At 31.2% G+C, this 16,477-nt stretch overlaps 2 protein-coding genes across 5 annotated transcripts; both read right to left on the bottom strand.

The window, feature by feature from the left end:
• Window positions 1–438: 438 nt before the first annotated feature.
• Window positions 439–4,360, bottom strand: LOC125843359 (B3 domain-containing protein REM5-like). Of its 4 annotated transcripts, none has more exons than XM_049522603.1 (7): window positions 4,223–4,360; window positions 3,820–4,138; window positions 3,177–3,319; window positions 2,005–3,029; window positions 1,775–1,905; window positions 1,438–1,672; window positions 439–773 (listed from the first exon to the last, which is right to left on the bottom strand). In XM_049522603.1, exons 1-4 carry the CDS (start codon window positions 4,286–4,288, stop codon window positions 2,784–2,786), a joined length of 774 nt encoding a protein of 257 aa, XP_049378560.1. In that variant the 5' UTR covers window positions 4,289–4,360; the 3' UTR covers window positions 439–773; window positions 1,438–1,672; window positions 1,775–1,905; window positions 2,005–2,783. The 4 variants fall into 4 exon arrangements, with proteins under 4 accessions (XP_049378560.1, XP_049378563.1, XP_049378561.1 ...); XM_049522606.1 differs by having other exon boundaries at window positions 1,775–1,902; XM_049522604.1 differs by having other exon boundaries at window positions 1,775–1,899.
• A 1,020-nt stretch (window positions 4,361–5,380) lies between these two features.
• LOC125841652 (putative B3 domain-containing protein REM15) lies at window positions 5,381–11,090 on the bottom strand. The gene is made up of 10 exons (XM_049520817.1): window positions 11,017–11,090; window positions 9,845–10,220; window positions 9,504–9,634; window positions 9,085–9,358; window positions 7,159–7,301; window positions 6,769–6,997; window positions 6,468–6,542; window positions 6,222–6,346; window positions 5,645–5,864; window positions 5,381–5,433 (listed from the first exon to the last, which is right to left on the bottom strand). Exons 1-10 carry the CDS (start codon window positions 11,080–11,082, stop codon window positions 5,381–5,383), a joined length of 1,692 nt encoding a protein of 563 aa, XP_049376774.1. The 5' UTR covers window positions 11,083–11,090.
• Window positions 11,091–16,477: the final 5,387 nt, after the last annotated feature.

Genomic DNA, 16,477 nt, shown 5'->3' with positions numbered 1-16,477 from the left:
GTACCCTCAACCTATGCCTGAAATTTTAGAGACACACTTATACTATACTAAGGTCCTATTACCCTCGAACTTATTTTATAAATAATTTTCTACCCTTTTCAGCCTACGTGGCACTGTCAACCAGATAACTTGAAAAAATAGCCAACACGCGTTGGATCCCAAAAGATAGTGCCACATAGGCCGAAAAGGAGTAGAAAATAAGTTTGGGGGTAATAGAACCTTAGTATAGTATAAGTGCGTTTCTGGGATTTTGGGCATAGATTGGGGGTACATATGCATTTTCCCGATAGTTAAATAAGGACAAATCTAAAAAATAAATTTAATTATTTTCTGATTATGTAAATAAACACTTATTATGAGCTTGAGTTGGCTAAAATGCAACTTACAAGATCACTGAATACAACTTATTAAAATTTGAAGTAAAATGTACATGTCAGGTAATCAAATGAAGGGTAATTGAAGAACATTAAATCTAAGGTACATCTTGGACCTCGAACTTTGGTTTAGTGGTAAGAGCACAACACGTGATTTATGGGTTTAGTGCACGATACAGGTTCAAAATCCATTATTCACCAAGCTTTGAACCATGTACCATTGGACCTCGAGGATTTCTCCGTTACGAAAAAAAATCTGAAGGTACATTATCTGTTGAGATTAGAGCAACATGTAGTATATCCAAAGCATCACCTTCAACGCTCCTTTCCCTTGCCCATCACCAACTGCTTCACTAACTTGTCAAGGGCTTTGCTTGGCATCCTTTCCAGAATATATACCTGAAAAAATTCTTCTAAGATTACATAGACTCTCTTTGCAATAGATCTAGTTTCGTAGACTTGATTCCATAAAACCAACAACAACGTACCCAATGTAATCCCACAAGTGGTCAGGAGAGAGCAGAATGTACGTAGACCTTACCCCTATTGGGAATCTTGGGAGGTAGAGAGGTAGTTTCCGATAGACCCTTGGCTCAAGGAGTCTGATAATAGAAGTGAAGCTAGATTTTCTTTGTGTGTATGTGTGTGTCGGGGGAGGGACCTTGTAGGGCATTTGAACAGTTGGCCTTTTTTGACAATACATGCAGACTATATAAAACCTTCCACAGACGATTAATATCAAAGTAAAGTTGTAGGACAAATTTTAAAACTTCATCACTCTTTCAAAGTGTGTCATAATTTTCATATGAAAGGAATTTAAAAACGTGATGTATTGCACGGAGGAAGATCAAGAAAATAGGTATATAATTAACCCCACATAGTGTTTACACCAAATCAAGATATTTAACTTTAGCACCTAAAAGTTAAAGTAACCATGGTTTGAGTGATGAATGTGTGTATGAACGATGCTTGTCATGCATTTATTGATTTTGTGTAAACATTATACATTGGGTGCGGGTAAATTGATATCATGAAAAATAAAGGGAAGTAATGAAATACTCACGATGGAAATAGGCTGCAGGTATTTTTTCATTGTTGATGAGTTCAAATCTATAGATATCTCCTACTTGGACATCATTTGCTTCTTTGAACTTTTGCCATCCAATGTGAATTCCGATGTGATCATCTGACACTGGCCCTAGTCGAACTGGCCACGATCTCTGTTGTTCATCCATGAGAATCATCTCAAAACGTCTATTCATCCAGCCATTTGATTTTGCAAAAGCCAATGGAATATACTGCTCAAGTTTAATCCCATTGCATAAATCAATATCATGTCATCACAAAAAAAGAGAAACTCTTAATGAAGATCTTAACTAAATTGATTCAAATTAACATACCAGAAAATGTTTGAAGATGGAATAAGGTTTAATAATTGAAATAAAATGCGGGTTAGCATCAGTAGCAGATGTTGAAGCAGGTAGTGCTTTCGGAGCAGTCACGTATGAGGTCTTAATCTTAACGCCTGCTGCTACTCTCAAAATACAAGGAAAGATAGAATCAGAGAAATGAAAAGAAAAAAAAATGTATTAGATACAACAACAAAAGGTCTTGCTCCTGGAATCCATACCTTCTGTGGAAACACTTTTAGCGTCCAAATTGATCATCTTTCCTTCGGGCTGAGGTGATGCACTTCCTTTCATATCTAGTTTTTAAATTGACACAACAATGTTAGAATGAAACAGAACATGAATATTTAAGACCAAAAAATAAATATTGAGAAAAGTAAATCTTTTTGAGGGGAAAAGAAGAGATGAAAAGAATTTGATAAGAGCTAATTCAACTTTCAGAAACATAGAGCTTCTTTTCGGGACTGGGGAAGGTCAACTGTAGCTGAAAAAAAGAAAATCCTATCTCATAATATACTACTCGGTAAATTTCTTTAATAAAAACGATATTGTAAGTCACTCAAAAAATCTTCTACAAAACTCAAAAGCTTTTTTCAGCAACTGGTACTCTCAAGAAAACAGGAAAGGCTTGCTTAAATACTTTTACTTAAAGCATTCACTAAAAATCATCTAAATAAGACACTTCATAAATAAGAACCTTCCAATATGAGCTTGGATTTTGTTGAACTTGAGAAAACATAAATGATATAATAACAAATGAACAAACATGGTGCGGTCCTGTTTCACCAAGACACTATATTTTTCACTAACAAAATTTGTTTCCGGTATTTTGAAATCCAAGACATAGAAACTATGAGGTAACAACAAATAGAAAGAGAATCTTTAATCACTAGTAAGGATCCTTATTAAAAAAAAGTGAAGTATGATGTTATTGTATTTATGATTTAAAGAAAGAAACAGGTAAGCAAAAAGAGAGGAAAACAGAATTTTTTAAAAGGGATTAGATGAGAAATTTGCCATGAAACTTCAATATTGGCTTCTCTCCATTGTCGAGTATCTCAAACATTAAGTAATCTCCTTCCTTTAAGCAATTCACAACGCAGAACTTGTGCCATCCGCCAACAATGGTGGTGTTTACCCCACGGGCATATAGCTTAAATGTCCATGACCGGTGCTTGTCTCTTATTGTTATCGTACATGTCCTGTTTTTGAGACCGTTTAACCGTGCAAATGAGACTGGAACTCGCTGAAACAGCTTATAATCAGTTTCACAAAAACGAGATCATATGTATGCTTCACACTCTGAAAAATTTTCTCATAACGAAATGAGCTCTCTATTTTTCCTTTTTTCTATTTTTAACAATGGAAGAAAAATTTAGTTTCGACAACTTACCAGAGAACACTTCGAAAGGTAATATGATTTCATGGTACAAACAAAATGAGGGTGAGAGAGAGGAATGTCTTTTGCAGCTTCTATGTTGCGAAAAGCCTCGTGTGATGACATGATGTTGTGCTTTGATTTTTCTGTTACATTTGCTAATTACACAGTCATGTCAGAAATATTAATCGAACGGATACTTACAAACATGAACAATAGAACATTTGAATAGTTAATTGTAAAGAAAAACATGACAATAAATTAATTATGACAAAAAGATTACAATTAAAGTATGAATAGCATCTAAGCATGCACTTCATCATTTGGCTAATTGATTCAAAAAAAGAAGTATTTTTGAAAAAGAAAAAAAAAACTTCAGAGATGCAGTTTAGTCCTCAACCTTTACGCAGATATATTGATGACATGAGTGGAGTAGTAGTTTATGATCTTCTAAAGGAAATAAGATTTTTAAAATAGTAGTTCTACAATTTGAAACTTATGCTAAGACCTAATTTAACATAGTATAGCTTGAAGGGGTGAATTCATAGAATCATGAACTATTCATTTTGAGCTAGCTTTCAGACCCAAAACCTAATTTAACACCAATTTAACTAGCAAATTCATCAAGTATAAACTAATGTACTCTAAAAAATCTTACCTTTAAACTCAAATTCCTTCGAAATTTCCTCAACAGTCCGGGTTCTTCCTCCTCCTTCTTCCTGCAGATACTCTGCATATTCTCTATCACAATGACTTGAATCAAATACAGAAACCTCAAATTCCATATTTCCTTCATGTCCAAACACCAATAAATCTCCCAATTGCAAATCATTCTCCTCCACAAATTTTCCCCAATTACCCTCTTCAAATCGATGTTCATTCAGCTTAATCCGCCATTTCTTACCACCTCTTTTCAGTACAGCACGTTTAATATGCTCGTATCCCTTCAGATACTTCAAAAAACCTATAGGAATTTTCTACAAAATCATGTATAATTAGGGTTTCATTGTCCCAAAATGACATGAAATAGTTGAAAGTATTAGTAGTATTAAAATACTTACAACTCCATTTTTGAAGCCTGGAAGAATTGGTTTGAAAAAGTGAGGTTTCTTTGACGGTATTTTCATGGAGGTTCAAGAAAGGTAAATTACTGTACAGAAAAAGTGTTCACTTGAACAAGGTGATTGGTTGTAATGAAAATGTTTGTCTAGGAACATATTTCCTTTTTTAAGTTATTTTTTTTAAAAAAATATAACTTAGACGGAAAGGGTAATGTTCTTTTATAAACTCTTGAACAAAAAAAGGGATAGAGATATGTTAGGGATTTGGAGCATTAAAAGAGGCGTTATGATTTTGATTATTGTAAGTATATAAAGGTTGATGAGATTAAATATGTTATTTGTACGTTGCTTAGGAAAATAGCGATCAGGTCAAATTAGATTTTGGTGAAATTTTGAAAGAGCATAAGCTGATAATTTGGTGAAATACCTATGTATTACAAGTAGCACAAGTATGAAGTGGATAACTAGATTGTTTAATGTCGTTTTTAAGATAGTGAAATTGTCTGAAGAATGGAGGTGGAGTACAATGATTTTATTGGACATGAACAAGGTGATATTCGGAGTTTCCAACAACTAAGGGTATCAAGCTGCTAAGACACTTGATTTGAATGATGAAAACATAAACTATTACTTCTTTCATTTTAATTTGTTTGTCTGATTTGACTTGATACAAATTTAAAGAAAGTAAAAAAACTTTTGAATATTGTGATCTAAAACTAATGATACCTAGAATGTACTAATATCCTATTAACTTTGTAGTCTTAAATATGTATGTGAAAAGTTTGAATTAATGAGATGTCAAAAAGGAAAATAAAATACTAAAATTAAAAATACGACAAACAAATTAAAACAAAGGGAGTATAATGAATGAGAAGTTATAATGTCAAATCTCTCAACAAAAAAAAAAAAACAAACTAGCCATCCATATCCACTCTTACATGGATAGGATACTCCATAATTCATCTCTTCTTTTTCTTCTGGTGTCATGATATAAACCAAAAGTGTGACTTAATCTTAAGAGCTAATAATGCTAAAAGTGCTAGAATTTTGCCCTGATTTTTTTACCATAATTTAAGATTTAATTTTCTTTAAAGAAAAGACAAAACATTACCATAAATATTTTTAGTTTTCCTGAAAAGANCAAAACCATCATATTCTTCAGTGCTCTTTGTGGTTTCTCTCATGCTTTTCAACCTTCACAGCATATTTACCTGCAAAAATATATTTTTAGCAGAACATAAGACTCTCTTTGCCATCAATCTAAGCTACATATTCATTTTCAGATATATAAAATCTTTCGAGATTCGTTCAATATCAGAAGAAACACATTTTCAAAAATCTCATTTTCATTTCGCAACCACAGGGAAAGTCGTTTATCATGAAAACAAAGGGAAGTAAAGAAGTAACTCACAAGGGAAATACTCTCTACACGTATTGTTCTGTTGTCGATGAGCTCAAACTTGTAAGTATCTCCAACTTGGACACCATTTGCTTTCATGAACTTTTGAAATCCCTTGGTAATTACAAAGCGATCCACCCTTTGACTTAGCTGAACTGGCCATGATCTCTGTTTCTCATCTGTGAGAATCATCTTACGTCGATCCATCAAGCCAGTTGATTTTATAAAAGCCATTGGAAGACACTGCTCAAGTTTATCCCAGTATGTGTATCAATACAAAAAAAAAGAAAAGTTACTACCAAAAATCTTAACTATTAAGGAGTCGTTTGGTAGCTGGTTAGAATCATGCATGTATTAGTTATGTCATCTTCTATACCCCGCATAAGATAATACACAATTTTTGTCATAATACATGTTAGTTATGCAGGTTTCTAAATTGCAAACCATACGTCATATGATTTTATACAGGAATAATTTACCTTCTAACTAGCCACCAAATGTTGTGTAACTCATGCAGACATGAATACATGAATAAGTTGTCTCTTTACTAGCTACCAAACGACACTAAAGGCTTAATAAAAGTTAATTTGAATTGCTCACCAAATAGGACCCGCTGATGGTATAAGACTTGATAGTAGCAATAAAATGAGGGTAAGTGTTAGCAGATGTTGGAGCAGGTACTTGTGCTTTTGGAGCAGGCATATCCGAGGTCTCAATCCCGAGGCCTGTTCTTCATTCAAAAAAGATACATGAAAAAGAAATACGACTTTTTTGTTGCGACTAAAGTCACCGCAGAAACTACCAGAAGAAGTCACATAATCAAGGGTATGCTCTTGTAATCCAAACCTTGAGTGGAAACTCTTTTAACATCCAAATTAGGCTTCTTTTGTTCGCGCTGAAGTGATGCATTTGCTCTCAAATCTAATTTTCAAATTGAAAAACATTATTAACTGAAACCAAAAATGAATTTGAATCCAAAAATAGAACATTAAATTGAAGTAGAAAAACTATAAGGATGCAAGGGTAGAAAGAAAAAAACATGTCAGTTCACTCATCACTGTAACTATGATTTATAAGAAAGAAGTAGATAAATCAAGGAAAAAAGTGGATGAAATATAAGAGAAAGGGGCTTAGATGATAAACTTGCCGTGAAATTTCAATACAAGTCCCTCTCCCTTGGAAAACATCTCAAACATTACGCGATCTCCTTCCTTTAAGAAATTAGCAGCGCAAAATTCATGCCATATGCCTCCAATTGAAACGTTGCATGCATTAATATACAGCTTAAACATCCATAACCTTTGCTGCTCATCTCTTATCGTTACCGTACAGTTCCTGTCGAGGCCATTTTCCCGTGCAAATAGTGTTGGAACACGCTGAAACAGTTCATAACCAGTTGCATGTAAATAGCTCATACTTATGCTTCAACACTTCCAAATTATTAAAGAAACAAATACTTAGTTCTCATAACGAAATGTGTTCATCTTCTTCTTTTTTTAATAGTAACAACAAAAATAGAATCAAATTTTCAACTTACCAGCAAATACTTTGAAATGCAACTGCGCGTGATGGTATAAGTGAAATGAGGGCGAGACCGAGGCATGTCCTTAGCTGCTTCTACATCAGGTAAATCCTTGTTTGATGACATGACATAAGGCTTTGGCTTTTTCGTAGCATTTTCTAATTACACAAAAAGTCGTGTCAATATTTGAAAAAAGCACTTTATGAACAAAAGAACATATCAATAGTTCAACAAGATAGAACCTTTCTGAAGATAACTTTCCTACTTTAAGTCTAAGAAGTTGATTAATCTACTAATTTCACATATCAGTTTGGTCTTACTAAGACCAAATGAACATAATATAATTGTAACGTTGATTCTCATTCACATGTTAGCATCATGTGTTGCTGTATATACATTTACTCCTCTTGCAAACTGAATGGGAGGCTGGCACATTCAGTCTGACAGGTAAAAATTGGAAACATGATGAAGCTAGTGGTTTTGTTAGGATGTTTGTAACATTGCCTTTGGGTTACTTGTTTCATATAAGTGTTTCTGGATAGTTGTGTTACGATGTCCCTTGTTGGGACTTATTTGGTTATTTACACCACTCGAGGGTTTGGTTTATACGGGCACAGCAACTGGCAAAGCAGTGTGCTTGGATTTGAATATGGATTCATCTATCGACAAGAAAATGGAAATCCACTTTGGTTCTCGAAGGAAAATGAAGACAAGGAATGCCCTTCTTTTCTAGATCTTTGAACATATTCTATTAAAGCCATAGAATGACTCATTTCATGAAACATCTTGTATTTGTCTTCAAAGACTTACAAAATAATAGTAATGAAGGTAAAGCTCTCTTCTCACAACAAGAAGTGTCTAATCAGTTCCTGAGGATATTTGGAGAGCTCGTGTGAAATTAATGAGTTTTGAGACTTGCCATGAAAAATATATAAGGCAATATGGTCTAATGACCAAAAGACTTGTGAGTAGCACTGTAGCAGCTTCTGCATGGGAAGAATTAGCCTTGTGTGACAACTCAATACCGGGGCTAAGTTTTTCTGTTCCAACATCAGTAAATTAAATTTCTGATACTACTCAATGAAGTGATTAAAAACAGTCTTCTAAAAGTTTAGCAAGATACTTTCTAAAAAGCTACCCAAAGTCTGCGTACATCCCCCCACCCCACCCCCCGACCCTACTTGTGGGACTATATTGGGTATGTTGTTGAGTCTGCGTACACCCCTCGGACCCTACTTGTGGGACTATACTGGGTATGTTGTTGTTGTTGTATTGTTTTTTTAGCAACATTCTTCCATCATAGACTCTTTAAAACCAAGGGCACTAAAAAGAACAATGAAAGGAAGGCATGGTAGCAGAAGGAAAAGAAAAGAAGCAGAACTGCGAAAGTAAGATCCAAAGCACAACGCTATGCCAGATAAGTAGAGGAGTCAGGGCAACCAGTAGTAGAACCGCGGGCCTAAAAAAGGCAAAAGCAGAACAGTTTGTGGCCCTGGTTCTGTTAACAGAACATGCATAGACTTGAAAAAATTTGTTGGCGCAGTGACAAAAGGACAAGTAAAAGTACATGAAGCACACACACTAGATAAGACTACTCGGTTAGGAACTGTATATGTTGGGAGTTCAAAAAAGACGTCGTATGGGAGAGGATCCAAGGTTGGACTTCAACGATAATTCTGAGCAGCAAAAGGATAAAATGACTACTTTTTTGTGTGGTATTATTACATCTTGGATAGGATCTTTTTTCTTTTATGTTTGGTTGTCTAAAGTGTGTAATACAGTCTACATGCCTATACATTTTTCACTTAATAGAAACAGGAAATTGTGGCATAAAATACTATCTCTATTTGCATTTCATCTCACTTCAATAAACATACTAGTGCATATGACAATAAAAGATACCATCAACGAAATAAGAGGCTGGTAAGATGAGAAACTTACCCTGAAAGTTCCTCATTGGAATTATTGCATCAGTAACAACATGAAATTTCCATATAGGTGTCTCTCCATCAGTAACAATCTCGAACATAATACGATCTCCCTCCTTAAAGCAATAATCAGCACTGAATTCACGCCATCCACCTCCAATATAAGTTTGAGTTTGACAAGAATGTAGCTTTACATTCCACGACCTTTGCTCTTCATCTCTTAGAAGCAAATCATACTTCTTGTTCGTGATATGGTTGTTTGCAAATGCAACATCCTTAGTAATGCGCTGACATGGTGTATAACCATTTACATACATCATTAAACAGTTCATATTAACAAAGACAAAAAATAAAAAATAACAAAGATGGTGCACATGCTTTCTTTAGCCTGAAAATTCTTGAAGAGTTTACGTGAAATTCATTGAGACTTACCAAGTAACCATATGTAAAGCAACATGGGGTAATATTGCATGTAAAACGAGAATGACCAAAAGGCTTGTGGGTAGAAGCTTCAGAATGGGAAGAAACTTCATCTGACAACTCAATGCTGGGGCTCGATTTTTCTGTTACATCATCAGTAAATCAAATTTCTTAAAGGGATTAAATGGTACAAGGATGATGAGGATCAATATAGCCAACTTAACTTATTTGAGATTGAGGCGTAGTTGCTTGCATTTAACCATGATATAAAATTATCTCTACTCTAGTTTTTTGTCTTAAAACAGAAGTTTAGCACGCGGAATAGAGCACAAATAGGCCTTAAATAACTTCACCTTTGAATTCAAAATCCATGGAAGTCTCTTCAACAGTATGAACTACTTCTTCTACTTCTACTTCTTTTTCTTTTTCTTCTTCGTCGTCATCATCATCGTCGTCTTCTTCTTCTTTTTCTACTTCCAAATACTCTACATATTCTCTGTCACAGTGAGTTGAATCAAATATGGAAACTTCAAACTCCATATCTCCTTCATGTCTGAAAATCAACAAATTTCCTAACTGCAAATCATGATCCTCGACAAACTTTTTCCAGCCTTCTTTGAAGCACCGGCCATCCACTTTCACCAGCCACTTTTTACCAGCACTTTTCAGTAATGCATGTTTAATATGTTCCTGTCCCCTCAAATACTTCAAGAAACCTATAGGAATATTCTGCAGTACAACAATATATATATAATCAGAATAAGTCCCAATATCCTCCTTTTTTATTAGCCAGATATTCTAAATGGAAGTGTAAAAGACACTACACTTATAACTATGTCTCCTTCCCAAACCAGTTGAGATCGACTATATGAATTGTCACTTATTCATTTTAGCAACAACATATTCATTGTAATCCCACAAGTGGATTTCGACCTCACAGCTCATGAAAAAAATGATCAAAACAGGTCGAAAAAACAAAATGGAAGTTAAAAGACACTACACTTATAACTATGTCTCCGTAACAAACAAGTTGAGATCGACTATATGAATTCTCACTTATTCATTTAAGCTCATTTCACATCATCACTTATTTTTAGAAAACTTTTTATTTTATTTTATATGTTATATATAGTTATAATAAAGAATAAAAAAATTTAATTAGATATACTAAAAACTTATAAAATAACGAATAAAGCTATTAAAACTTAGTGAAAATTGGGTGGGTTGAGTTATAACCCGTTACTAATCCGTTACCTAACCCATTTTGACCCAACCCATTTTGGCCCAAACAAATTTGGGTTGGGTTGGGTTGGATTATGTCTTGACCCATTTTGACCCGCTCAAATTTAAACCCAGCCCGCCCAACTGCCACCCCTAACTCAGACCTCACAGCTCAAGAAAAAAGGTCAAAACAGATAGGATAGACAAAATACTACATATCAAAGCATTTTAACAAAACTTAACTAAAACAAAATAATACTAACTACTATCCAAGAAAATAACACAAATGTAAAGTGTTACTTACAAGTCCATCCTTGAATCCTGGCAAAATAGGTTTGAAAAAATGAGGTTTCTTTGGAGGAATTTTCATGGAACCCAAAAAATTGTTGAAATTTTAGAATAGACAAAAGATGGGTTTTTTTTTGGTTTCCCATTATATATAAACTGAAAAAGATACAATGAAACATTGTAGGAAATTGTGAAAGTTTTAACAAAATGGAACGAAAAACTTCGGCTTTTTCATGTCAGAGCTGATTCTGTAAGCAAATACTGCTGGGACGAAGAAAAGGGAATTGTAATTACTAGAGATTATTCAACTTTGATGATTACAAAAACGCAAGAAAGAGATGAGCTTTGTATGTTAGCTGAATATGGAAACATAATTTTTTCATAAAGCTATCTACTCATTTATGAAAATATCGTCCCGGTTTTCAAAAATGCTTCACTATAGCTGTAACTTGTACAACATTCATAGTGAATATTTTATCTACATACATTACGATGAAAGGTTTTCCTTTCGGGGGAAAGCTAAATGATTAATTCAGGTTAGTTGGTCAATTTAGTTAATCAAAATAAATTAATTTATATTTATTTATTGAAAATTTGATTTCAAAAAAACAATAAATAAGGATACAATAATATACTTACCTAATTTTTTAAGAGAGATGAAATCTAAAGTAATGACATACTAACAAAAACAAATGAAGTAATTATCATTCGCTCCGTTGTAATTTATATTCCCTAAGTTGATGTAATTTTAGGTATACGTCGTCGTTGTTAAATAACTTGGTAGTTTATAGTGTATGTGATTTTTGGTTGGATTAAGGTATATATATTGAAAGTTTAAAATAATTATGTTATTTAAATTACTAATTAGTTTATGTTGGTGTATTTCATACCAAAATAACAATCAAATTGTTATACTATCTTAATAGTTAAAGCCATTATGTATAGCAACATGATTACATTTGAATATAAATGCGTCATAATATATATATAAAAAAAAAAACCAATCTTTTGTGCTGAATTAAATTGAAAACACCATTCTATAGTGTGTTTATATTCTATATATAATAAGCCACAATGCAACTATCATGGTAACTATCTTGTTACTTTCAACCAAAAGCTAACAAGATTTTTAGTTAATATTTATTATTTAGTTAAATAATAAATATGTCATTTCTATATATATTTATTACTCATTCCTTTTGAATTTGTTAATTTGATTTTGATCTGACACATAGTTTACGAAAGTAAATTAGATTTTGAAAAAAAACATTAAATGATACTTGAAATTGTTCCAAATTTTCAAAAAGACACCTTAACTTTGCGTTGGTCCTATTACCCCACAAAACATTCAAAATCACAATAAATACATATTTTTTACACAATATTTCCACTTTGGACAAAAATATCCTTCGAATGTGTAATTTCTTAAAAATAAAAAGTCGGATCCATTATTGATGTATTCAAGGATGCTTTGGTAATTTCCTATGATAAATTCGTTTTGTTTGTTTCTTTTAAATTTATTTTACTATACTAAATAATACTATAAAATATTATGAAGCACGATAATTAATTACTTAAATATTTAAAAGATATAAAAATATATAAAAGATCTGATTGACTCTTCAAATTTTACCCGTGACACATAAATTGGGAGAAATGAAATAATATATATTATTTGAAAATTTCTTCGAAAGTACTATAAATTACAGTAATTAACAGCTAGAAATATTTCAAAGACAAAAAAAATTGATTGAATCTCAAATTTTTTTAGTACTACATAAATTGAGAAAGAAAAAATGACCTCTATTATTGAAACTGGCGTAAAAGTATTACAAATCATACAATAAGAATTAACAATTTAAAATTTTAAAAGATTTTAATGCTTTATACTTATTCTATTTCCACTTTGGACAAAAATATCCTCCCAATATGCATATTTTTTTAAACAAAAAGTGGGACTCATTATTGATGTATTCAAGGATGCTTTGGTAATTTTCCTATAATGAATTCGTTTTGTTTGTTGTTTAATTTTTTAAAAATAATTGTATCAAATATTATAAATCACAATAATTATTTACTTAAATATTCAAAAGATATAAAAATATGTAAAAGATCTTATTAACTCTTCAAATTTTATCGGTGACACATAAATTGGACAAATGAAATAATATATATTATTTGAAAATTACTTAGAAAGTACAATAATTTATAGTAATTAACAATAGAATATTTGAAAGACAAAAAAAATTGATTGAATCTCAAAATTTTATTAGTACCACATAAATTGAGAAAGAAGACATAACCTTTATTATTTCAAAATTGCGTAAAAGATATTACAAATCATACGACAATAATTAGCAATTTAGAATGTTAAAAGACATAAAAAAATTTTTTACCATAGTTAACAATAATTAAAAATTTAAACTATTTTAAATTAATAGTAAAGTTTGATTAACTCTTTAATTTTGTCTTTGTAACATAAATTGAAACAAAAAATGATACATATTGGGCCCGTGCTAGCACGGGCTCCGATGTCTAGTATATATATATATTGGTGAATGTGGTTGTGTAGTAAATACATTTTAGATATTTAGCTTCTTTGTTTTTTAGTAGATGAGTTCAGGTAAATTTCTAAAACTTGTTTAATTAAATTTATTATAACAAATAACTTGGCAATTCTTAGTTAGTTTGTGGTGTAAATGGTGGTGTATGTCATCCATTATATATCCGATTGAAAATGTACACCAAATTATCACTACAATGTACACCTTAATTAAATTGCAATTTTGAATTATTTTATTTATAAATAATTGATTATATTATGATTTTACATATTGATATATGTTTGAATGTTTCTAACTATATATAAAACTGTGCCGCAGAAATGTATATGAATTTTAAGATTAACGGAGTGATATATGACACAACGATCAAATATGATCTATTGCTTCCCAACTAAGAGTTGAAACAACAATATTTGCGTTGATAATGAAATGTATTGTGCTAAGCAAAAATTGATACATAATTAATTAAATTATAGTGTAAATCATTCTAATGATATGACAAGTACAAAATATCAATTCTACCACGTATTCTAAATCATTTTAAATATATAATTGGTCATTATAATGATATAATATATAGTGAACGTCAACGTTATACCATGATGTTCACCATTATGGAGAATCAAATTATATACTAACGAAATAGTCTTTACAAATAAGATTCTATATCAATTAATACCATAATATAATTTATTTTTTTATTTACAATATTAACTAAAAAGATTATATCATCCTGATATGAATTAGTCTGCAGAAATAATTATTAGGGTATGCAAACATTTTTATTAATGATTTTACGTACATTGTCATTTCATATAATGAAATATATATTGATACTTCTTTTACAAAAGAATTGAAATCGAATTGGAGAGAGAAAAAGATTGCAAAAGTAATTGCAACAAATAAGAAATGTGTTTAAGAGTATGATTCCTATTAATTAGACAAAAGATTCTCTCCTAAAAATTAAACACTAAAATTCAAAAATCAACCAAAAAAGAGAGAAAGAAACGCATCCTCAAAAAAGGATCTTTAAGTAAAAGCATCATATCCAATTATAATTGTTGTTGAGAATTCCAAAAATAAATACAATAAATTATGAATTCCGCAATATTAGCACACTAGTTCAAAAAAATAGCAACTAAAAAATGTGTATTATTGTCAAATTGGTTCCTTATAGTGTTGAAACTAAAAAATATTATAGTCAAACGTTAGTTTGATTATGATATAAAATTAACTTTTGGATATAAAAAAATTTGTAAAAATTTCAATAGATTTTGTATAAAATGGTATTTATTAAGGTATTTTATTGAATTAAAATATGGTGCAATACTCTTGCTAAATTGGTAGATTGAACACCAACTTCAAACCATAATTTATATTATATAATATATCTTATGTTAATTATTTTTTAAATATATCTTTATCCAATTAATAATATTATAACACAACAACACCAATATTTTATCAATATCACCTTTCAATTCCAATACTGAAATGAAGAACACCACATTTTGAGAAGTACTAGTTTTTTAGAATATTAAGCGAAGGACTAAAATTAAGTACAATGAAGCCCAAAGATAAAAGATCATCAAATTGTATACATATAAAATTTTCTCCTTACCCTTACTTTGAAACAAATTACGTAACACAAATAGACTTTTCATTACCGATTGTAAGTTTTTCTCTTCCATATTTATTCATCGAAGATAAAATGAATGTATTCAATTTGAAATTTGATCTCATACAGATATCAGCGTTGTTAATATTCTATTTATAATTGTACAAATCAAGGGAAACTCATAATTTTATCGCAAATTATAGGGTTTTTTTTTAAAAAAAGAGTTTGAAGATGAACCCAAATTTTTAATGAGAAAAGATGAAAACTTTTAAGGAGTATAATTTATAGGAAACACGCAATTTTCTTTCTTCTCTTATAAGAGATGATTTTGAAAAAAATAATCAAGAAACAAAACAAACCAACCCGTTATCTAGAAACTAACAATGAAATTGATAAAATCAAATTAAGGGTCAGTTTGACCATGCGATAATATGGTATCATAATATGAAATCATGAGATGAAATTGAAGTTTTGTTTGGACATGCGATATGTAATTTTTGTGTTGTATATTTCTCATAAACTTAAGAATCTCATAAGTTGTAAAACTATTAAAATAATCCAATAGTTTATTCAATCTTACCAAATAAACAAAAAAAAATCGCATAATAAATTATTACAAAACTATTTGTTTTCTACTTAAGTAATTGTTTCATCTAACTTTAATTGATCAAATTTTTAATTCAATAAAAAAAATTGAACATAAATTGTAGTGTACTAGTTTTTTGATATAATCCAACCACATAGTACATACAATCTCCTTACGTTGAACTTGCATTTCAGCATTGCTTCTTTGAGCCACTTGTTAGTCAATATCATCCGCAACTATATTTTCATCCTCATAGGCCATAAATATTTCAGTTTCTTTGATATTCTCGCAAATAATTATGTAATACTGCACCAAGCTATGACAATTTTCACTTGTGTATCAATATCATAATGGTTCATGCTATGGGTGGCAACGGAACCGGTAACGGAACTACCGGACCGGGACGTTCCGGAACCGGAACGGAACCGGGCACCACGGGCCGGAACCGAACCGGAACCGGTAATTCCGGAAAAAAATACCTGTACCCGTCCCGGACCGGTAACGGACCGGACCGGAAACCGGGTCCAACCGTTATAAATTATATTTTTTTATTAAAATTAAAAAATTAGGAATATTACACTTAAAAATTTATACTTTTAAAGTTTTAAATACAAACTTTCAAACTTTTAAAAGTATAAAAGTTTAAATTTCACAATTTAAAACTTTGAAAATTTAAATTCAAACTTTAAAACTATAAAAGTTTAAATTT

Source organism: Solanum stenotomum, chromosome 10 (genome assembly GCF_019186545.1).
Source record: "Solanum stenotomum isolate F172 chromosome 10, ASM1918654v1, whole genome shotgun sequence".
In the NCBI taxonomy this organism is placed as follows: domain Eukaryota; kingdom Viridiplantae; phylum Streptophyta; class Magnoliopsida; order Solanales; family Solanaceae; genus Solanum; species Solanum stenotomum.
The sequence above is the reverse complement of the archived record's forward strand: the minus strand, read 5'-3'. Positions and strand labels throughout refer to the sequence as shown.